The following is a 23,905-nucleotide window of genomic DNA, read 5'->3' as shown; positions in this document are numbered from 1 at the left end:
TTGAAGCGTTAGTTTGATACGTGAAGCGTAGTGAGAAACGGCACATAAAAGTCAGGTAAGGAAGACAGCGTAAGCAAGGGAGCTGTCACCAGAGCACTTGCTGGCAGCTCAGCCCTGGGCCACGATGTACCATTAAAACGCACGCATTCACACACGGAATTTCATCCTCAGAACCTTGCCATCTACAGATAAGGAAACTCAGCCTCAAGGAAGTCAAATGACACTGTCCTCGTTCACCCAACAAGGGTGTTGGAGGCAAACTGGAACCTGGGCTGTGTGACTGAAGGGACAAACTTTTTGGTAAACAGCATATGAGCGTACACCGACCGTGCGTTATCTTTCCAGCCAGAAACACGAGTGTGAGTTACCTAGTTTATCCCATTATATTTTTAATACCGGCAAAGAAAAACGCAAAACACAATTCCTGTTCTCAAAGGCATAGGTAGCTGCAGAAGAGTATAGACGTTATCAGGGGAGTAAGCTCCTGTGTAGACAGAACCTGTCATCTTTGATCAAACTGCTTGGCTGCAAGTACATTCAAGAACAGAGGCTGAAGAGCAGCAACACAATTAAAAGCAAAGTGAATGAGAAGATACAGTTGCCCACAAATTACATTTATAACCAGTTACAAAATACGCCTACCCTAGTATTTTGGGAAACAAAAGTTCACAAGACCACCTCCAAAAGGACTAGTATACTTGTTAAAATGCCCACTCATTCAGCACAGTTTAGAATTTGAATAAATGAAATAATATATAAAGATCACCAAGATAACTCATGGTACCAACTCCAATTTCATGGCACAGATGTTCCTTTACCACTACTGGTGACAATTCTTATACAGTAGTTAAAATATAAATGTTATCCTACAATACCTATCAATATTGCCCAAGGCATTTATACCACCGAAAATTTTATTACCAACAGCACTGAATGACACCTGGCCAAAATCTTCATCTGTACAACTAAAGGCACATCATGGTACAAACGAACATGATTTTTTATTTACCTCCTGCCAACTGACTTTTGTGTCCAGTGCTACTACGTGTCTCCAAAACTGAACAAAGAATATTTTGTGGTTTCTGATAACTTTCTGAAATCATTTGTCAAATAGTTGAAAAACTGGATTCTCTGGTCTTCATAGCTGATCTTTTGCGGTCTTTTCCAAATTCCCAGAGTTAATCCTTCTGTAAGAGGCACAGAGAACCACAGGCTTCTTCCACACGGTGCTTACTGTCACTTCAGGAGAGGGTGCTTGAGACAGCATTAAACCCATTAGTGCCTAACCCGCACCCTGAAATCACAGCCTGCAGGCTGTCAGCTGAATCATGCCCCCAAACTTCTGTTTACCATGGATAAAATAACAATTAAAATAGTTGTGAACACTAAACCATCTGGAGAAACTCTCGAAAAATCTGAAGACCTGGTAACACTGGACTCATCTTTTCACGGGACAACCTGCAAGAGCTAAGAAGTCTTTTCTTCTTTAGATTTAAAGGAGCCATCCCACCCCACACCTTCTAATCACCACTCCCATTTGGCTTCCTCATAGTATGCTTAAGCCACATTCCAAAAACAAATCAACACAATTACAAACTATATACATTATTCACTTTAAACTAAGAACACAGATGACCCAAATTAGGAATCTTTTTGAAGGCGAAAGATGATATAAAATGAAACAAACGAATCTGTGTAACCAGGTGTAATCTAATTACACAGTAAGGAACTACCATAACTTTGTCAGTAATTTGACTCTGCAACCATAGCGAAATACACCCTAGGAACAACAAAAAGTCATCAACTTTTTTCAGTAATCATATTGTTGGTGGTACTGTCTGAATCATCATCCTGAGACTATTTTGGATTCAATCTCCTCTTTGGGAAAAAGAAAATGAATAATCATGTTGGTGCTGTCAAGAACTGGGGTTTTCAGCGTGGAAAAATGGAGACAGAGATGGAACATCAAGGAAGAAAAGTCCCTGGGTCATTTAATTTGATTTTTAAGTATATCATGAACTCACGATTTTTTGGAGAAGAAAAAGCACAACTTATTTTGTAGCTCTAACTACAGAAAAGGCCTAGAAACAATGACTAACTCAGTAGGAATACGCATCTTAAGTGCCCAGATTGTGATCTCCAAATGCCATTTTCCACTAAAACACTTCTTGGAGAAAAGGGCTATTTCCTAGTTTGGGGCAAAAAATGTACAAGATAAGTCTGGACAAACTGTCATAACAGATGCAAAAGCAATCAAAGATGCCTCAAATTGAGTCAAATGGACTCAGGGGCCATCATGATGGTACTCCAACTGGCCAAAGATGGGACATTCAATAAAAATAAAAATTACACGTCACAAAATGCATGAATACTGAAAACATCATGCGAAGTAAAAGAAGGCAGTCACAAAGGACCACATACTGTATGATTCCATTTATATGAAATGCCCGGACTAGGCAAATCCATAGAAAAGAAAGTAGATTAGTGCTGAAGGTAGTGTAGCAGGGTGAGCAATAAGGAATGACTACTAATGGGTATAGGATTTCTTTTTGGGATGATGGAAATGTTTCAAACTTACTAGATCTTGGTGACGGTTGCACAATTCTGTGAACATACAAAAAGGACTGAATCAGACACTTTAAACAGGTGAATTTTATGGTATGTAAAGCTGTACACAAAAACGCCAACTACAATGGACTGAACCACAAATATGTTCAAATCTGTGAATTCATATTCAAGTAAATCTGTCCTGATCATTTTGGAGGATGCGAGGAATCCAATTCGTTATTTTGAAAACTGGAAAGTATCAAGTATTTATTGTGTCTCTCATATGTATGAAATGTCTCTCTAGGTAACCAAAGAGATAAAGTTTCTCTTTATAGAAGTATTACAATTTATAAATTAAAGAACAGATTACCATTTTGCAACCCTAAATAAAACAATGGATCTAGGAAATGCTCAATGGCCACAAACATCACAAGAGTCAGCCAGACATTAGGTGCCTTCTGATAGAAGTATACACCACCACCTATGGAGCCGTCCAGCAAAAACAAAACCATGGAGAACCTACAGATAAAAACACTAGAGACTTTTCCAACAACAGCAATGTAAGGACCTTATGAATCCTGATTCAAACAAATTTAAATCAGCAGGAAAAATTGGACAGATTGGCATCTGCTATTAAGGACTTGTTTTAAAAAATTTTAGATGTGATGATACTGTCGTTATGTTTTAAAAAGTTAAGAGTTCTTGTCTTACAAAATGATATGATGTCTGAGCCTTGCTTTTAAATAAGATGAAGGGGAGTAGAAGATATAAATGAAACATCAGTCAAAGCTGATAACTGTTGAAGTTGAAATGAATACACGAAAATCTATTTTGCCATTTTCTCTCATTTTGTATATATTTGCAATTTTCCACAATAAAGCTTTTAAAAAGGCAAATAATCCCACACATTATGAGAATTAATGCATTTCACAAATTCAAACAGGAATATGTCTCCCACCATTTCACACCTCTGAAATCAAGATGTAATGGTGTATCAGTTTAATTGGTAGTGTACTTTCTCAGTGGTATATAAAATGGTGTACTTTAAAACTGACAGTATCTTAAACTCAATAAAAAAACTGTAAGATCATAAATATACTTAGATATCTATTTCTCCTTAGCTAACTCATTATTTGCATTGTACCTAGAAAGGAAGAATTTAAAAAAATTCTTGGCTACCTGAATTTTCTTACTTGCTTGGGATTAATTCAGTTACAGTGAGAAGTATTAAAATAATACTTTAGCCAATATAAAAATGAACTTAGTCCCCAAGCCAGCACTAGTGGTAGAGAGGACCTGGGAACATGGAACAAAAGTCTACTTAAGGTGGGGGAAAAATAATTGCAGCAGTTATTCCACCAAGACTAAAAATACAGTAAAAATTAATTCTAGTTGACTAGCCTATCTTTTCTTCATTTTAAATAAAGGAGTTCCTAAGCATCCACCACTTTAGCACTTCAACAAGTTGCTCATTCCAAGTACAGGTTGGTGCAAAAGTAACTGCGGTTTGAAAGGTTAAAAATAACTGCAAAAACTGCAATACTCTTGCACCAACCTAATAATCTAAAGGAGCATGGCATTTGGCAAGCCTGAGCCTCACTGTAGTAGAAAAACTAACGTAAACAAAATTTACTAACATAGGAAGAAAAGAGGACAAGAAAATATTTCTGACAAGAGCAAATCTAGAAATGCAATTTTGCAAGTACCTACTTCAATGGAACACAAAATTAAAAATGCAAATGTTTTAAAGATATGACAGTTGACACTCAAAATTTCAAAGGTAATACCGGAAATCTTTAAAAGCAAAGGAAAAGCCAGATTAGACATTAAAAAAAAATCAATTTATGTCAAAAAGACACTATAAATGAAATTTGAAAGGCTAACAAGCTGAGAAATACACTTGCCCTATGACAAAAGGCATAGACTTAGTAAATAGCTCTTAAGACCAAGAAAATGATCAACAATCTGATATAAAAAAATAGGAGTAGGTCAATAAATACATCCCCAAATGGTCAATCATGTTGGTAAACGAAAGAAATTAAAACAAGGGATATAGGTTACCAGATTTGGGAAGCTTTAAAGTAATAGTGCACAGTTCTATTGGCTAAGCAGGAGTTGCAAGAATATTTCCACCCCGAATACTGGAGCAATCCTCCATCTACCTCCTTCAATTGTCACCTTAATGTGGCCTCGTGCACCCTATTTAAAAATAAAATTGCATCCCCATCCCCGCTTGTTAACCCCTCTTATCTTCCTCTTTTCCCATCACCTACCATACTATGGAATTAACTTATTATGTCTACTGCTTACCCCTCCCACCCCCCGCAAATAAAATAAAGCTCCTGAGGATAGGGAAGCTTTCCTTTCATTAATGTGTCACAAGGATGGAAAACTGCTTGGGACATGGTAGGTTTTCAAAAACTACGTGTTTAATGAATGGAGTTAAAATGGCTAACTCTTTCTGAAGAAAACTTTTTGACAATATGAATTAAAAATCTTTAAAACGTACAGGCCAATATCACTTCTAAGAATTGATTCTAAGGAAATAATCATTAATGTGAGTGAGCAATGTTTATCCAAGATTATTCATCTTAGCTGTGAATCGTGAAAAACTGCAAACGGCCTACAGTGCAACGTTTAAAATGATGTGGAATATGAATGCTATGAAAAATGCTCATGGAATGTTAACTGGGAAAAATATACCCAATGATTCAATTTTTGTCCCAAAAAGTACAGACATGTTTATTAACAGGAACTAAAATATATTATGGTACATCCATTTAATGGAATACTAAAATGAAGCTACTGTGTCCTAATAAGGAACCATTTCTAAGACTAAGTGAAGAAACACAGAGCTAAAAAACAAACACAGTAAGGCTGCACTCTATGGAACTAATACAGAACCAATTTCCAACGTACACTGTAAATGTAAAGAGCATCCAATATCATTTAATTTGTAAAAATTGTTTTAAGTTTATGTACTCTCTACTGGATAAAAATGTTGGAAATTTTAAAATACTTTCCCTTCTAAATTTTCAATGTAACAATTACATTTTTGGAAAATTAAGAAATAAAACCATCTCCCCTGACTCCATAGATCAGTGAGTACCAGAATGAGCAAAAGCTCTTCTCCAGCTCAAATATTTTTACTATGAAATTTATACTAAACCCATAAAGTCCTTTAACTGAAAATTACTGTCCAAATTAACTTCTAAGCTAAAGTAATAAAATTATTAGATACGAAACCCATTCTGGAATTGCGTTCCATAGAAATAATTTCAAAAGCAGACATAAACTGTGTTAAATTAGAAAAGCTTATGACAAACAGCTAAAGGTGTGGCTATTGGTATACATATTGAAAACTGAATGCTCAAAGGGAGATACAGCATTGTACCCTTTCAGAGACATAGACGGGCCATGAAAGGGTACCCAAACACCCGGGCATCTTGAGGTCCCTTATTCAGTAGACTCTGTTCACTCAGCCTCTACCTTATTTGTCCTCAGACATACCAAAAGGAATTACCGTGTTTCCCCAAAAATAAGACGTAGCGGACCATCAGCTCTAATGTGTCTTTTGGAGCAAAAATTAATATAAGACCCAATCTTATACTATATTATATAAGACTGGCTATTATACTATATTATATTATGTAAGACCTGGTCTTATATTAATTTTTGCTCCAAAAGATGCATTAGAGCTGATGGTCCAGCTAGGTTTTATTTTTGGGGAAACATGGTATCACTTGGAGACAGCAGTAGTTAGTACCCAAGGCTTTGGGCTATGTCAGACCTGGGTTGGCATCCTAACTGTACAATTTTATAAGGGAATAACCCGACACATCTCAATTTCCTTATCTGTAAAGTAAAATACAGATTATCCTCAACAAGTTAATGTTAGTAAGAGTACAGTGCCTGAAAAAGTGAAATGGAGAAGGAATTCTTCAAATAAGACAACTAAAAATCTCCACAGTAAAATCTTCCAACATTGAAAGAACCCAAAGGAAACAAATCTTAAAGAACACTGAGCTGCAAAGCAGGAGCCCTGGATTCCAGTTTTGACCCTGCTACAACCAGCACCAGCTCCACCTCCATGGGCATCTTATTTCGTGTATGTAAGTTCTAGTTTTAAGAGCTACAAAATCACATAACTGAAAATTCTTTCCACCTGTACCACACCATGACTAAATGACCAGGATACTATATATTGTCATACTTTCAAAAGTTTCTAAAAGTTTTCATTTAACTGCTTGATTTTTGTAACTACAGGTTCTGATCAGTTTTCTGTATGACCGAGCTACCAGACATTAAGAACGTATAATAAGACTGTTTCTTTAACTAAGTTATTAGATTGCTAAAAAGTGGCAAAATCAAAATTCAAACCAGATCTGACTGACTCTGAGCAAACTTTTGGGCATGCTTCTTCCTCAGACCTTCTCCCTGACTAATCTGGTAACAGCTTGCCTTTGCAAAATGACTGGAAGCCAGGGGTCATGGAACAGAGTCAAGTTACCTGAGTCAGGTGGGGCTTGAACTTCTGACACAGTACTCTAACCAAGTTCATTAATTAGAAATTTCAGCTACTTAAGAGGCTAGAGAAACAAAAAAATAAAGCTAAAATTATCAAGGACAAAGGAAAAAGAAGACAAAAGAAAAATAAAGCACCTCTGACACTACAAGTAAATGGGGTTGGTTCATTCACATATAATTTTCAGGAATCAAAGTTGCACACGATGAAATATTCAGGTCTATGGCCATACCACCCTGAACGCACCAGATCTCGTCTGATCTCGGAAGCTACGCAGGGTCGGGCCTGGTTAGGACTTGGATGGGACAAATATTCAGTAAAATAAGTGCTAGGTTATCTGGACTATTTGCTTGCTTTTGAGCAAGTCAGGAAATAATAAAGACTACTAACTCTAGGTTACCCACAGTAGTGAACGGAGTAATAGAAAATCTGAAGTACATATATTCAGCGTTAGAAATAAAGCATATGGCCTAAATAGATAATCCAAAGTAATGAGTATCTATGTTAAAAATAAAGTATATGATCACTTATATATTTACCTCCCAAATTATTCAAGCTAATATCAAAATTAATTTCCATGTAGAGACTAGGACAGATGACTTCTAAATAATACAATGAACAATAAAATCACTACCACTTTACATGAGCAAAAAATGTTTTATAACACATTCATATCAGCTCCACAGAGAGTAACAAAACTAAGACAAAAAGAAAACGAGTAACATTTAAATTTCCACTGCATAGTAGAACCAGGTTAGCTCCTCGCTGTTTCCATTAAAACAATCTGGGATTAAAAACTGGGTTTCGAATAATTCATACATGGATAATCAAGAGGCAAACACACACAAACATATACAAACACTCATGTCAATGAGTTGGTTACAAAGCACTTCACACACACAAAAAAATTTCCCAAGACAGCTGATAGAAATGGAGCAAGAGGTGAGGTCACCTACCACTTTATTGACAGACGTCATTAGGTGCTCCCAAACATTAGGTAGCCACCAAAACAACATACACCCCTACCTGGTACTGTCATTCAGGAAAATAACCAAGGAAAGCCTCTGAAATGCATTTCATCAGCTCAGAAAGAATTAGATGGTATACAACACCAGGTAACCTTAAGTAAATGGAAAAGTGTCAAGAAAATAATGCATTTTTTTCCTGAACACAAATTATCTAAAAGACAATTCCCAAGACCCTTTGCAATTAAACGTGAGTACAAAATAAAAATTCTTTAGACTAAGCCTCACTTACAGAAGCCCTCTACTGGGCGTTTCTACTAAGCTGTGTCCAACTTTTGTTTCCCACAATAGCGCTAAACCACGGTTTTGTATCCTGCTGATACAACCGGATATGTGGCACTTAATACACCAAACCAGAATCACCAAGTGTTGGCTAAAGAACTTTCCCAGAAGCTGTGTGCATTCAGTGCAAGGACTTGAGGTTGAGAGATGAGCAGCAGTAGAGAAAGCGGCTGTGCGTACAGTGGTCTGCCTGCACACAGTGAGCAAGGCTTCTGCGCCCTGCAGGCTCCTCAGGAAGTTGACTAACCCAGGGAGACCATGCCCTCCTCTGTAAGAGAGCGTGTAGCTGGCAGACCAAAATATGGCACAGTCAAGAATTCCCTGACGGCCTATCACGCACACGTAGGAGGCAAGTTAAGACACTGGGAAGCAGGTATGGAAAAGAGACCAGAGTTCAGGGACAGACTGATACTGATCCACAGCTCCGTTGGGATGCCCAAAGCAGGGGAGTTGTGCCTCCTCTCTGGAGACGGGGAGGTAATGACCGGCCGGGCTCTGGACCGACGCCCACAGTCCTTCGCAGTAGACCTGAGGCTGCTAGGACCCCGGCCTGGCCTTGCGCAGCGGACGCTCCCTTCCACATGGTTCACGTGGAGCACCCCTCCAAGGCCGCCCCGAGGCCATGCGGCGGGGGCCGCGGGATGCCCCAACCCGGTGCACGTTCAAGATGCGAAACCAGAGGAGAGGAGGTGCGGGGGGAAATCCAAAGGATGGGATGTTGGGGTTCAAGACTCACTTTCTTTGGGCTTTGTCCTTCTTGGCCTTGGTCCTTTTCTTTCGGGCCTGGAGCGCCAGCACTGCAGGAGAGAGGGATGGATGAAAGGCGAATGTGGAGGAAAGGAGGCAACCAAGGTGAGGTTGGAGACCTAACAGGGACGCCAGGCCGGAGTGCCGGGCCTGCCTGAGGGGCGGCTCCGGGGTGAGCGCCGCGGCTTCCGCGAGGCGACCGGCCAGGGGACCGGCGGCCCACGGGGCGCTGAGCAGCACCCAGACGGGCTGCGCCGGAGGGGGCTCGGGCCGGGTCAGGGGGCCGGCGGGCGGTGGTCTGCCTGGCCCGCCGAGGGCGGGGCCGGGCCGTGGCCCCAACGCGCCGGCCGGCTTGGCGGGGAACAAGGGGTGACGACTGTGGGCGCGGAAGGACGCACAGGCTGAGGGGCGCGGACCCGCAGCCCAGAGGCGAGGGTTGACGGGCGGCGCCTCTACAGTGGAGGGACGCCGCACCGCCGGGGACCGGACTGCAGCGGTTAGGCGAAGCTCCCGGCACTGACCCGGGCCTCGCCCCGGCAGCCGTTGCCCCTCGTGGCGAAGGCCGCTCCACCGCTCACCTTTCCGCTCCATGGCGAGACCGGTAACCGCCAGGCGCCTGCGCACTCGAGTGGCGGTGACTCCCGCTCCCGCCGCGGCCCAAAACCAAGCCCGCGCTCACCCCGCCCCCCAGTTCCCGCCCCGCCCCCGCCTCCGCCCCGCCCTCGCCCCACGACGGCGTGCGCCTGCGCGTTGGGCGTGGAACCTACCACCTGCTCCCGAGAAGGGGAGGGCAGTAAAGAATGGGAGCCGAGGGGCAGGAAAGAATGCCGAACGTGAAGGCGAAAGAGGTGTTTGAGAACCAAGCTTGGAAGCCCGGCAGGGTCAGGTTTGTTCTATTTGCCCGGGGGTTACCCCTTAGGAAAGGCGAAGAACGCGGCTTCGAGGGCTCCCTGCGTGCTGAGTCAGAGCTCCGCAGCCAACTGGAATTGGCCTCAGTTTCCTTGTCTGTAAAATGGATTAATCAGGCGTGTCCCAGTACGCTGAGCTATTGCTAGGGCCAATTCAGATACCATGTAAAGAAAATGAGGGGAGAAATTACGAGAAAGAAAAGGAAGTGGGAGCACTACAAAAGAAAGACTGGAAGGAGGGAACCCGTGACCCTGTTGTCACTTAAAAAGTGGAAATTATGAAAGTGAATCTTTTCTTAAAACTTCAAGTTTAAATAAAGGCTGTAAAGGAAAGAAGAGGGAGAATAAAAACGGCGTTTTCTTATTTTACCACTTCATCATCTTTTCAATACATGATAAACACAATTGTCTGTAGAATGCTTTAATGCTTTTCTAAGTGCATTATCTCATTTGATAGTCATGGCAACTTACAGGCAAGGTAGTTATTACCTCCACTCTACAAAGAAATGAAAACTTGGAGGTGATATGTACTCCAAATCTTGGTGACCCGACCCAATGATTCAATCATCAAACCCTTACTTGTAAAGCAGGGTTAGCAAAGTTTTCTGGGATGGGCCATATAGTAAACATTAAGGCTGTGGGCCATAAGATCTTTCTCAACTACTCAGCTCTGCTACTGGAGCTCAAAAGCAGTCATAGAAAGTAGAGTTCCAACAAAGCTTTATTTATGGTCCCTAAAATTTGAATTTCATGTAACTGTAACAAAATATTCTTCTTCTCTTGATCTTTTTTTCAATGATTTCAACCATTCTTCTTGGCTAAGGCCTTAGTTTGCCAACTCCCTTTGCAAAGTTCTGTAGCTGGACAGGGTGGAAGCTCTAAAGACCTGTGCCCTAAACGAAGTTCAACTCTAGTGGGGAAGACCAGTAATTAATTGATTGAGAACGGAGGATGAAAGTACAGCAGAACTGCACAAGTCCAGTGTAGGGGCTTGGGCAGGATTTTATTGAGCAAAGTAAGTAAGTCTAGTCAGGGAGGAGGCAGCTAATGAGCTGGGTCTTGGGAAATATGTAGGATTTCCATAGATGGAGAAGGAGATGGCAGGCATTCCTGAATGAGAAAATCAATTGAGCAAAAAGGCACAGACTTGGAAATGTATGGGCCGAGGCTGGGAAGGCTGGCAATGACGGAAGGGATGAAGTGGGATGTGAGGCTGGAAATGTAGGTTTGCCAAATTCGAAATTCGGATAATTAATAGCTATTGCATGGAACCTGAATGATAGCATTTCTGGGCATATTGCAAAAGAGGACAGCACCTGTTGGTCAAGGAGAACTACAACCCAGTTTCCTCCTCACTCTATACTTGAGAACAAAAGGGGAGTTGGGACAGACACCCTAGCTCAGGAAAACCACTTGTGGTTTAGGAAAGACAGGAGAGAGCTGGTGGCTGAGAAAAAGTCCTAGGATCGGGAAATGACTCCCCACCAGAAAGTAAACAATATGAGGGTAGGGACCCTGTTTGGGTTTTCCTTGATGTATCCTCAGTACCTTGCAGTGTCCAGTGCTTAGGAGATGCTCAAATATTTGTCTAATCAAAGAATAAATGACGTGCAGTTTATGAGAAATGTCTGGATGAGAGAAAACCCTGAGAGAGACAACGTGAGCGCTGTACTAAACTCCAAATGGGTTATTGCAGATCCATCAAAAGGAAATAAGTTTAGCTTGGGATGAATCAGTCACACCTATTTTGAGTCTGACGGACTGACTATTGCTTCTCTGAGAGCTTACTAACCATTTGTTCAAGGATTTATTTGAGAATTTTTCCGGAATTAATGTCAAGTTCACTGGACAAAGTTCCCGAAATTGACCATTTCTCTCTTTTTTTTTTTCATGTTTTTCCCCATTTCTCCCAGCGTGCTTCCATTCTTCACACTTTTTATAAAATCTCTATAATTGTTTATATAAGCTAGTTTGTATTTTCCCCCTATTCTAAAGCGTGTACCTTTTTGTGTGTGTGCTTCTTGCTTTAAATGTAACTTTAAAAATCACTTACCCTCCCACCCCCACCCCCTGCCCAATTTCACAGGGCTTGTCCTATTCTGGACTTTACCCTTCCAGAAGTTAGTCTCAAAAGTGGTGGGCATTCTTTGGTATTCCTTCTCAGTTACATGCATACCCCTCTCCCACAACTGTTTTTCTGCAAGTCTTTTTAAAAGCAGAATTATAAAGAGAACATGAGACATCATCGTATTTATTGTTGCTCATGGGCAGTGTCAGAATTTAAGTTCTGAAAAGGTCTTATTCCCCTTAAGCTAGCTTGCTTTTTAAGACTGCCCTGGGATCTTCCCTAACGCTTCTTTGAAATTTTTGAAACCTGAGCACTTAAACTATAGGACACCTGTTTTATCACACCCACATTCCCTGCCTTGGTTACCACAAACTCTTACACTTTGTTTAAAGTTTTGATCTGAATTAAACCCAAAGTATCACTTCTCCCCATGGCTTCCCCTATGTCCTGTGAGATGAAATGGACAACAGAAGAAAGTGGAAATGTATCAGATGCTTTATTTGAATGATGTAAGATTCCCAGTAGATGTCTGCATAATTGGAGAACCCCAATAGAACTTTATCTGGCCCTTATGATAGTTTTGTGAAGTATATTATGAAAATATAGTTATATTCTAGGCTTGAGTGTCAGGAACACATGGCACATTGAACAGACTAGTTAGAGAATTGAATGAGGGGATCGATGTGTGGGTAGGGTTAAGGGAAACTAACAAGGGATGAGGAGCATACAGGGCCTAACAGTGGAAATCTTTCCTATCGCTAGGCCTTAAGGGACCAGGGGTGGAGGTGTTACCAGAACCCAACAGGAGCTTGTATGAGTCTCCTCGAGTCACCAAAATACCACAACTGGGGGGCTTAAACAATAGAAATATATTGTCTCAGACCCGTAGTTCTGGAGGCAAGAAGTCTGAGGTCAAGGTGTCAGCAAGGTTGGGTCCTTCTGAGGGCGGTGAGGGAAGGATCTGTCCTCTTTCCTTGGCTTGTAGATGACGGTCTTCTCCATGTCTCTTTATCACATCTTCTCTTTTTGTGTGTCTCAATCTGTGTCCTTATTTCCCCTTTTCATAAAGACATTGGTCATACTGGATTAGGGCTCATCCTAATAACCTCATTTTAACTTGATTATAAAGACTGATTCTCCAAAGAAGGTCACCTTCTGAGGTGCTGTGAGTTGGCCTCTAATATGTCTTTTATTTTGGGGGAGGGAGAGGACACAATTCAACTCATAACAGAGCTGTATTGGTAAGAAAATGCTGCCTGACAGCAGCTGTGCCCTTTGATAGAGGTCTATAACCATAGCCCAGCAGGGAAGTAAATATCCAACTTCTTTCTCCTTTCATCCTCTCAGGCTAATGCCACCCATTAACAAAACCCAACTGGAAGTTCTGAGGGTTTCTGGGAGATGCAGTCCCTGCGAGCCAGCCTCCTAGGGCGCAGAGCAGGGTGGAGGGTAGCCATGGAAAGGCAAACAGAATATCCAGCACATCCTGTCTGGGCAGTCTGAGGATACACCCAAAGCAGCTAGAACTTTCCAGGCAAGTAAGCCTGCTTCTTCGGTACCCTGCTCCCTGGAGAGGCTTGAGAACAGAAGTTGCTTAGCAATAACCCCCTTTCTGGCTTTGTTTCATAAAAACTTAAGTTTCACAAGGAAATCGTGCTGGAGTGAAGGTTGGGGGGAGCAGGTGGAAGAGATAAAAGAGTAAAAGCATTGGCTTGGTGGGGTGGGAAGCTACATAAGTTCTTTGAGGTCTCAACTCTCTGTCCTTTTGGATGCTCTGTCCACTCATGAAGGTTGGAGGAGAAGAGATTCTTTAGCAGTGAGGAGGTTACAGAGATGGGTGGTTCCCTAGGCAGGTAGGGCCTGTGCTCTGCTTCCTAAAAACCCTCTGGCTCCCCAGCAAGGGGTTGCAAACTGACCTAAGTTGATAAAGTCCCATTCTTTGTTCTTTTTCATTGGTAACTTAACAAATACCTGCCAGGGAAGTCTGAAGAGATGAGGATTTGCCTGCCCCACATCCTCACTCTTGGGATATAGTGAAAACAAGTTGTAGATTAAAATCCGACTCCCCTCCCCCACGACATTTGTTAAACACTCATTAGCAGGCAGGCACGAAACAGCTCCTAGGAGCTCTGTAGTTTCTTTGGGGTTTCTCTGGCTTTTTGGATGCTCTGGCCACAGCATGAATGAAAGGTATACTCAAGGCAGGGACAGCAGTAACCCAGAAGCAGGACTCTGTCACCCGCATGGCGGGCATCAGGCAACCAGAAAGCGATTCTCCCTTATACTTGGTTATGCTGTTCCAATCCTGATTAATGCCAGGGGTGTTATCAGAAACAGGTTTTCACTGTCGAAAGGAGTTGCTTGTTAATTTGTGTAATGGATGCTATAAAAGAGCTATCATTGGTGAAATTTGTGGTATTCAGTTACTCTGAACCACTTTGTTGAAGCCACTTTCTGATTAGAATGTTTTCAAACCACTCCTGCCATCGAATTGCTGATTAGAACGCAAGTTGCACCTGGGGGTAATTTCAAGTAACCGACACCTACAAATGTCATCCTGTCTTTGCCAAAAGTTTTAATATGCCCAAGTATTTTATTTTGAAAAAGGAGATTTATTTCTTGAACATGCCAATTAAAAAAAAGATAGAAGCAATGTGGGAGTCTAATACTAGAATGGTTACAAAAGTTTACAGCATGTATATGTAAGTTGCCAAAATAGGGACCTGCAGCCTATCTCAGGTTCCGGAAGTACTGGAAGAGTTTTCTGAAACATTCTCACCTAGAATATGCTTCCCTTACCTTGTTTCTAAGGATAAATGTCAAATGTTTTAAGGTAAATCGCAAACATGAGATACTGTGCCCCTAGGAGGCTGCCAGGCCAGGAAAGATGGTCCGCGATATTAAACATATTCAAAGGACAATGCAGACGTGGACAGTAAAAATAATGGACTGAAGATCAAAAGCCATTGCCCTGTTTTCTGAGCAGTGCATAAACCTCCCAGAGTCTTCTGCGACCCTAAGGACAGAGAGGAGCGCCACGATGACAGACTGAATTTCTCCAGCTTGGCAATCTCAGGGTTAGTGTGTAGACAATCTAGGAAATACATTGAAATGGGTAACATGGTTTACACATTTGATTTCTGATTTCTACCCTACTATGTAATATGGAATTCATTAATCTCTTTCTTCTTTCAGATACTTTTCACCATGCTCACCCTTATGACAAACATTTACTTAGCACCCACTGCAGGCCAGGCATTTGACCAAGGGCTGTGAAAATCAGAGAAGAAAAAAACATAGGTCTTGCCCTGTAGGACTTAATAGCTAACTCTTACAAGCTAATTACTGTTTACTAGATACTATTGCCCCTCAACCCTCCCACAACCTTACGAGATAGGTACCATTATTATCACCTGTTTGACAGATGAGGAAACTGAGGCACAACAAACTAGTCACACAAACTAGTAAGGCAGAGGTTTGAATCTGGGCAGCCGGGCTCTCGAATTCATACTCTTACCCATACACCACCTCACCTATCTAGTTTAGTGGGGGGGATGGGTGCATAAGTAAATACATACAATGCACAGTGGTAGACGCACCAAATACCACAAGAGCACAAAACAAGAGGTCCACTCAGCTCAGGATTTGAGGAGGGGAAAGGAAAGAAGCATGTCGTGCGGGATGGGTGCATAAGTAAATACATACAATGCACAGTGGTAGACGCACCAAATACCACAAGAGCACAAAACAAGAGGTCCACTCAGCTCAGGATTTGAGGAGGGGAAAGGAAAGAAGCATGTCGTGCGGGAGACCCTGCTAGCTCCACCATTTGTCGGACAGGGCGGCCTGCGGGGTCTCTGGTCCCACTCCCCACATAAGAACGAAGGATATGGTGAGGCCAAAAAGGAACACCCACGGAGCCATAGGTAGGGGAGTCATACCACCATGGTCTCACTGGAGGCTGGGCCCACTGGACGCGCAACCTGCCGTCAGCCTTTCCGCCAACCGACTGACCGACGACTCTCTTCCACTCTCTCAGCTCTGTTCCGCTCTCTCGGCTCTCCTCTTCCGCTCTCTTCGGCTCTGCTCGGCTCTGCTCGGCTCCTCGGCAATCCTCCGTAGCCAGAGCAGTTATACCAGCAGCCAATCGGCCAACCGGCTACAGCCAACGGCCAATCAGCCACAGCTGACGGCCATCCACCACCCGAGCCAGCACCCTTCCACGTGAGGCCGAGAGCCTATAAACTACTCTCTGGGGCTCTGTCCCCACACTCTACCCCTACAGGGTCTCGCCTCACAATCTACGCGACAAGCATCTTCCGCGAGGATCCCTGTGCCGTATTAGCCTACTGACACCTATGGATGAAAAGAAATGGTAGTCTTAGGAACCAACAATGGTAAATCCCTTCCATCTGGGAGGATACATGCTAGCTTTTTGTCCTGGGAAAGGAGGGTCACTGCCACTGGCACCTTTCCTGGTTTGTGGTACCAGACCTTTATGGCAGTACTTGGGGTCCTTTGCATAGTTTCAACATGTAACAGAACAGGTGACCCCATAATAGGCCATAGTGAGAGCACATAGTTTCCTGGCAAAATCATCCCGGTATCGGGACCTCTATATACTACAGTCACTTGAGGTGGCCACTCAGCCACCACCCCTGGCGTCACTTGCAAATCATGAGTCAAACCAGCCCCCCATGGGGCTATCAGGCCCAACCATCAACAGTGGGGGCTTTTGAACCTGCCAGGGCCAAGTCCACTACATAGTGATATGTCCCCAAGCAGACAGTCAGACGATCCATTAAATCATGAATTGAAGGCACTGCAGCGTGCAAGGGTGGCGTCACCTTATTTAACTCCCTATAGTCCACAGTCATTCGCCAGGTCCCATCTGGCTTCTTGACAGGCCATACTGGGGAGTTAAAGGGACTGTGCGTTGGCCTCACAATATGTGCCTTTTCCAATTCCAAAATTGTACGACCAATCTCCTCCTGTCCTCCTGGCAGGCGGTACTGTCGCACTGTAACCATGCGCCAGGGCTGTGGCAACACTTGAGGAGGGTGGTGAGCATGCCGCGTGTCACCGCTTTCACCACCCGGATCCGGAGACGGAACTCTCCTACCGACATCTGTAAGCTGAGGCCATGTAGCACGTCCACCCCTAGAATATACTCCGGAACGGGGGAGACATAAACCTTGTAGGTACGAGGGGGAAGCCTTCCTATACCCAGTGGTAAGGAAACGGCTTTCAACAGTCACAGTCTTTCCCCCATAGCCATCAATGCAGATTGCTGGTCCGGGAACAGTTCTGGGTTCCCATAAACAAGACTGCAGTCAGCACCAGTGTCAACTAGAGCCAAAACCCTCTGTACATTCGAAGGGGACCAATGTATGGACAGTTCCACGCGGGGCCTCCGGTCCCTGCTTGTCCCCTCTGACTGGGTACCTTGGCCCCACCCCTAATCAAGCTGTAAGGGGTCAGCCTCAAGCGGCTGCATGAAGTCCTGGAGGGACATGGGTCGTGCTTTCCCAGACTCCTCCTTTATGTTTCTCCGGAATTGTTGTTCTGGACGCAACTGTTTCCAAAGTTCCAGCAGGAGTGCATTGGGTTGTCGGTCTATTTTCTTCCTATCGACCCCTGCTGCCACGAGATCACGCCACATCTGTGCGCGTGTTACTCTCTGAGGCCCGCGACCTCGCCCCTTTACCTTTGGTTTGGGCTTCCAGGTCTCAACTGTGCGGACCTCCTGTCTTAACTTCCTTCACCTCCGGCTTTCAACATCCCCTAGGGTGGCCATGGCAGTTGTAACTTCATGGATCCGCCGCCCCACATAGGGTGTAAGAATAGGATCCAAAAGCACTCGCAGGTGCAGTATCCAAAACCAGATCTCTCATGCTGGCAGTAAAAAGCTCGTCATCTGGGCCCTGCATGTTGAGGTTAAAACTAGCATGTCTCATACCCATTTCACGGATTATTTGCGTAAGTTCTATATATGACTGCCATTGACTCACAGTGTCTGGCAGCTCGCCAGCCTGTCCCCATACGGTGCGTACCGCAGCAGTGAGCCACTCCATTAGAGAATGGTTGCCCTGGTTGTTGGCCAACCTATGGCAGTTTTGTAACCTTTGTCGCAGGGACGGATGCACTGTCACGAAGGCTAGCTTTTCCATCTCGCCTGGGGAGCAGAGAATGCTGTCTGCTCCCTCATCCCATAAACGTAACAGCCAAGCCGAGACTGGCTCTCCAGGGCGTTGTCTGTACGGCCTCCCCAGCTCCTGCAACTCAGTGGGAGTGTAAGGGGTGTAGGTCGTGAACTCAGTCACAGCTGGGTTGTCAGCAGCAACGCCCCCGGGGCCCAAAGGTTGCTCACTTTTACCCTTTGCTTAAAGATTGGCCGGGCTTGGGGGTTGGGAGCTACTTTGTCTCCACTGGCTTCCTTCCTCTCTGCCTCAGAGTCTCCACCTTGGGGCCCCTGTTCTAACAGGCGGACCCGGGCTTCCAGCGCTTCCAACTGGGACACCTGGTTCGGACCTGGACCATTTCATTAAGCGCATTTTCCGTGTTGAGACTCAAGGCCGTGAGGAACATCCAGCCCACGCGGCTGGCTGTAGCCTTCTCCTCCTCCGGCAACCGCTCAGCCAGAGCCTGCAGGGCCCTCTCCACACTGGCCGGAGAGCCATCCATGTCCTCCCACCCCTCCTTGGGGGTCCAACTCCTGAGAACAGTGGCCACCGAACACCATATACTGTGTGGGGGCCACACATCCTCCTGCCCAGAGTCAGACGCCATTCCTACCTGGTTGGAATCTTGCTCACCGTGCCAGGTGTCTGAGTGGGTGGAGGCCTCGGTGTAAGATGTCCACAACCCTCGGAGCTTAAGGCTGTAGCAGATCACCAAAATGAAGGCAATGCCATCCATGGCCAAGAGGGAGGTGTGCCATCTGGAGGCTCGAGTCTCCCAGGCAGATCATGCCTCCCGCTCCCGGCGTAGCTCCTCGCGGGCCTCCCAAAGCTGAACTTTTGTACGCATAAACTGCTCGACCAGCCTTTGGTGAGTTTTGGCCGGTACCATACCCTGCTCGCTGCGCCATTTGTTGTGTGTGGAGGCCTGCTTGCCGCGCCATTTTTCAGGCGGGGCGGCCTGCGGGGTCTCCGGTCCCGCTCCCCACATAAGAACACAGGATATGGTGAGGCCAAAAAGGAACACCCACGGAGCCATAGGTAGGGGAGTCATACCACTATGGTCTCACTGGAGGCTGGGCCCACCGGACGCGTGACCTGCCGTCAGCCTTTCCGCCAACCGACCGACCGACGACTCTCTTCCACTCTCTCGGCTCTGTTCCACTCTCTCGGCTCTCCTCTTCCACTCTCCTCGGCAATCCTCCGTAGCCACAGCAGTTATACCAGTGGCCAATAGGCCAACCGGCCACAGCCGACGGCCAATCAGCCACAGCCGACGGCCATCCACCACCCGAGCCAGCACCCCTCCACGTGAGGCCGAGAGCCTGTAAACTACTCTCTGGGGCTCTGTCCCCACAAAGCATTATCTGAATGAGATGACACCTGGGCAGCACTGGAACGCATGAATAGGAATCAACAGGGAACAGAAGAGGAAAGAAGACTACAGCCAGAGAAGACAGGATGGTGTGTGTGGGGAACCACAAACAGTGCAGTATCACTGGGGTATAAAATGCAAGGGGAGAGGGGGAGACAGTTTGCTCCACAAACAATAATGGGCTCCTTCTATGTGCAGGCATGGTGCTTGGTGCTGGGGGTATTGCAGCGACAGACCACCTAAGGAACTTGAACTTGCGCTTTCCATCATCTTGCTCCCTTAAGTAACTTTTTGAAACTACCCCCAGACAAAACACTCAATAAACTAGAAATAGAAAGGACCTTCCTCAACCTGGTAAAGGGCATCTATGAAAAACCCACACTAACATATTCCATGGTGAAAGACTAAATGCCTCCCCCTAAGATCAAGAATAAGACAAGGATATCCTCTCTCACCACATCTATTCAGTATTGTGCTGAAGGTTCCAGCCAGGGTCATTAGCCTAGAAAATGATATAAAAGGCATGCACGTGGGAAAGGAAAGCAACACTTAAATAAGAGTGTTACATCACAGTTTTGAATGCCATCCAATGGAATTTAAATACAATAGCAACTTAATACCCACTATTATCCATTTATATATGTAAAAAAAGTAACATCACCTTGTTAACCATAAGAAATTTTACATTACTCTCTTTTCTCCTTGAACTTGTATTTCTATTCCATTTTCCTCTCACAGAAATTTATCCTCAGGCGATATAACTGTATGCTTGAAAGTGTATCATACTTCACCACATAAAAGTGCATTTACATTGTAATTTAATTTGTAAAAACATTTCCCAAGATCAAGATCCTCTAAAAACTTTCTTACTTATCATTGCAAATATTATTATTGTATGATTAACCGAAATAATATATAGCATTATTTTTGTTAAAGGAAATTTTATTGCAAAAGTATCTCAATGAAGTGGCAGGTGATTTTTCCCGAGTCCTGCATTATTCTATTCTTATTTTTTTGGCAGTGGCTAAGAAAATTTGTTCATATGAAATAAGTAGATGGGAATGGAAAGGGTTTTGCTATAGCAATACTATTCAGTAATTTTTGGAACTCCTTCCAAATAATGTGCCCCCAAGTCACATAGCATAATCATTATCAAAACTTATTTTAATAATTCATCAACTGACAACTCCAGGAGGTCCTTATTCAATTTTGTTGAAAGCAAATGTTTGGAAACCATCTGACTTGCAAAAAGATGTGTTATCTGGTCATTACAATTGTTTACTTTCTCAATCCGGACACCAGTATTTCACTATGTCCCTTTGTTTGGCCCCCTAAGAGGTTTATATGCCCCCTGGCAGTGCACCTGAGACTGATTCTTTGGGGAGGGGGAGAGGCCTTGGTTTTTGTTTGTTTCGTTTGCCCCCCCACTCCAATGATAGTGATTTTTGTTCACTATCTCTAGGGCCTAGAAATGTCAGATACATAGTAGGTGCTCAATGACTATCTGTAGGATATTATGAAATAATGTAAAAAACACCGGTGTCAGGGTGCGTATAGCAGGGCAAGGAGAAGAGGCAGAGACGCAGAGGCACCCAGTGTACCGATTTGGGTTTTTCAGTTCCAAGGCACCAAAAGGCCGCCTTTCCCCAAATTGAAGCAGCACTGAGTAGAGGAAAGGCCTAATCGTTGGCATCCAACCTGGGTTTGAATTCTGACATTGACATTGAACAACTGTGACTTCAGGGCAACTCTTGGTCTTAGATTCTTACCCTGGATAAAAAGGATAATTGTCCCTCCAGAGGAGGCCATGGAGGAAGTGATGATGACATACGATAATGTCTATAAAGTGTCTGTACCATCGCATACACTCAGGAAATAGGACTTGTCCTTCATTGAACCCTGCTTCTTTTCCTTTTGGTGGCACCATCCTTCCCTCTTACTAGGCCAGAAATTTGCACTATTGGACTCACCCTGAACCCCCGCTGCAGCAGATGCTAAGCAGTAGACAAAATGGTAGAGTTAGGAACCTCAGGTGGAATCCAGGTTCGAGGGACCTCCTGCACCTCAGTTTCCTCATCTGGAAAACAGGAACCACACATTTCCTTCAAGGCTCCTGTCCCTCTGATGTCCCTTCAAAGAAATCCTGTCCCATCCAAAGCCCCACCTGCAATTGGTCACTATCTTATAATCAATGGATAAAGTGGGGAAAGTGTGGAATAACTTCAAATACAGGTGTCAGAATGCCTTTAGCCATGAGGGAGGAAACCGTAGTGAAAATATGGACGCGAACTCCAATAGGGGCTTGTCTGTCAAAGAAAAAAATTCAGCAGAGGAGACTCAGCAATTCAGCAACAAAGCAGTCCCTTTAGCGAAAATGTTGCCTTCCAACTGGGATTAAACCCTTCAAATAATTCCTCGAGGAGAAACCAAAATGATGCCACTGAAATTCCTCAGGTTGTCGACATAAGCATTGAAACGAATAATGATTCGTGTGTCATCACAGAAACAAGACTTATAAGAAGAGATTCCTCCTCTTGATGTACTCCATGGGGTGGGGAAAAAAACACATTCCTGTTCTAGGAAGACACAAAGTTCACTGGGTACTGATAAAACGTTTGGTAGAACTCAAAGTGAACGTCAAAGGAGAGAGAGGCGATATGGCATAAGCTCCATACAAGATATGAACAGCGTTTCCAGCACAACTGTAGAAAGTCGTCTGAGACAGAAGTTGAAGGATACTGTGGGCTTGTGTTTTCCTATGAGAACTTACAAGAAGCAGTCGAAGTCCCTCTTTTCTAATAAAAGAAAAATACACCTTTCTGAATTAATGCTTGAGAAATATCCTTTTCTTGCTAGCTTGGATTTTGCCCCCAAATGACATTTGATTAAGCAGCACACAGCCACTGTGAACCCACATTCAATGTTTTTTGATACATTTGATCCATGCTTGGCTTCCACAGAAGATAAAGAACATAAGCTTGGAGAGAAAGACAGCTTAGTATTGCACAAATACGTACATTTGAAGCCACTGCTCAGGTTAATTTGTTACATAAACCGGGACCAAAGTTAGCTCCTGGCATGACTGAAATAAGGAGACAATCCCGCAATTCCACAAGCTAATTGTGACTCAGAAGAGGACACAACCATCCTGTGTTCTCAGTCACGTAGGCAGAAGCAAAGCCAGGTGTCTGGAGACAGCCATGCCCACGGTAGCAGGCAGGAAGCTTGGCAAGCCCACACGCAGATTGATTACAGACACGGCCTTGTGCCCAATTTGCTTCAGATTACAGTAATCCCTGTTTTTGAGGAGTGATGGACCGTTAGGAAGCAGAAGGCCTTCTGGAAGTCAAACCCGAAGGTACATTGTTGCTCAGGGGCTCTGCACAAGAGTCCTCTTCGGTGAGCTCCTGTGACTACAACAGGTCCCCGCGTGCCCGAATTGAACATTAGACAACTTTAGTTTTGATGTTCACGACCCTTGTATATTTCACTCCTCCACTGTAACAGGACTTTTGGAACATTACCCCAGTTCTTGCGTGTTTTTTGAACGATTGCTTGCTCTGTCATGAAATAGGACTTTCCCTTTCTGCCTGCAATATATCTGCTGTGCAGTGACCTGCAGATGCCCTATGTACGATGGAATCAATGGGCTCCCTTCACCATCAATGTTACAGGACTTTTTAAAAGAATCGTTATAAACAATAAGTTTGTGTTCACTGGTTGGAATGAGAACCAATCAAGGTGAAGTAAACTCTCCTGTCTCCTATCCCCACAGGGCATTAACTAGATCTGCCGATGTGCATTTATGTGCGTCAGACCCCTACAGCAAGCATGATGTGTTACGTGTTTTTTAAAGTAATTAATTTATTTTTATATTGGGGAACAGTGTGTCTCTCCAGGGCCCATAAACTCCAAATCGTTGTCCTTCGATGTAGTTGTGGAGGGCGCAGCTCAGCTCCAAGTCCAGTTGCCGTTTTCAATCTTTAGTTGCTGGGAGCGCAGCCCACCATCCTGGGAATTGAACTGGCAACCTTGTTGTTAAGAGCTCGCGCTCTAACTGACTGAGCCATCCTGCTGCCCCTCCAGCAGCTCAGTGGCAGCTTGTCTTCAATCTAGTTGTGGAAGGCACAGCTCACTGGCCCATGTGGAATGGAACCAGCAATCCTGTTGTTCAGAGCTCGCGCTCTAACCAGCTGAGCCATCCAGCCATCCCTGTGTCACTTTTTTTTTTCAGTGCAGTATGTAACCT

At 44.2% G+C, this 23,905-nt stretch overlaps 1 protein-coding gene and 1 pseudogene across 3 annotated transcripts in view; one reads left to right on the top strand and one right to left on the bottom strand.

Moving 5' to 3' along the window:
- SRPK1 (SRSF protein kinase 1) overlaps nucleotides 1–9,811 on the bottom strand; it is a 64,468-nt gene extending 54,657 nt beyond the window's left edge. Inside the window, exons 1-2 of one of the 3 annotated variants that reach the window (XM_074332855.2) lie at nucleotides 9,705–9,811; nucleotides 9,116–9,176 (exon numbers count right to left, since the gene is read on the bottom strand). In XM_074332855.2, coding sequence (XP_074188956.1) covers nucleotides 9,116–9,176; nucleotides 9,705–9,717 — 74 coding nt within the window. In that variant the 5' untranslated portion in view covers nucleotides 9,718–9,811. Of the gene's footprint in view, nucleotides 1–9,115 lie in introns of all 3 variants that reach the window. The other 2 variants (XM_074332854.2, XM_019738815.3) reach the window with 2 other exon arrangements.
- An 11,609-nt stretch (nucleotides 9,812–21,420) lies between these two features.
- Nucleotides 21,421–23,406, top strand: LOC109450897 (suppressor of cytokine signaling 5-like; annotated as a pseudogene).
- The last annotated feature ends 499 nt before the right edge of the window (nucleotides 23,407–23,905 follow it).

This window comes from Rhinolophus sinicus, chromosome 2 (genome assembly GCF_057876585.1).
Source record: "Rhinolophus sinicus isolate RSI-liver-muscle chromosome 2, RSI-T2T, whole genome shotgun sequence".
Classification (NCBI taxonomy): domain Eukaryota; kingdom Metazoa; phylum Chordata; class Mammalia; order Chiroptera; family Rhinolophidae; genus Rhinolophus; species Rhinolophus sinicus.
Note: the sequence above shows the minus strand (reverse complement) of the source record. Positions and strands in the feature narration are given on the sequence as shown.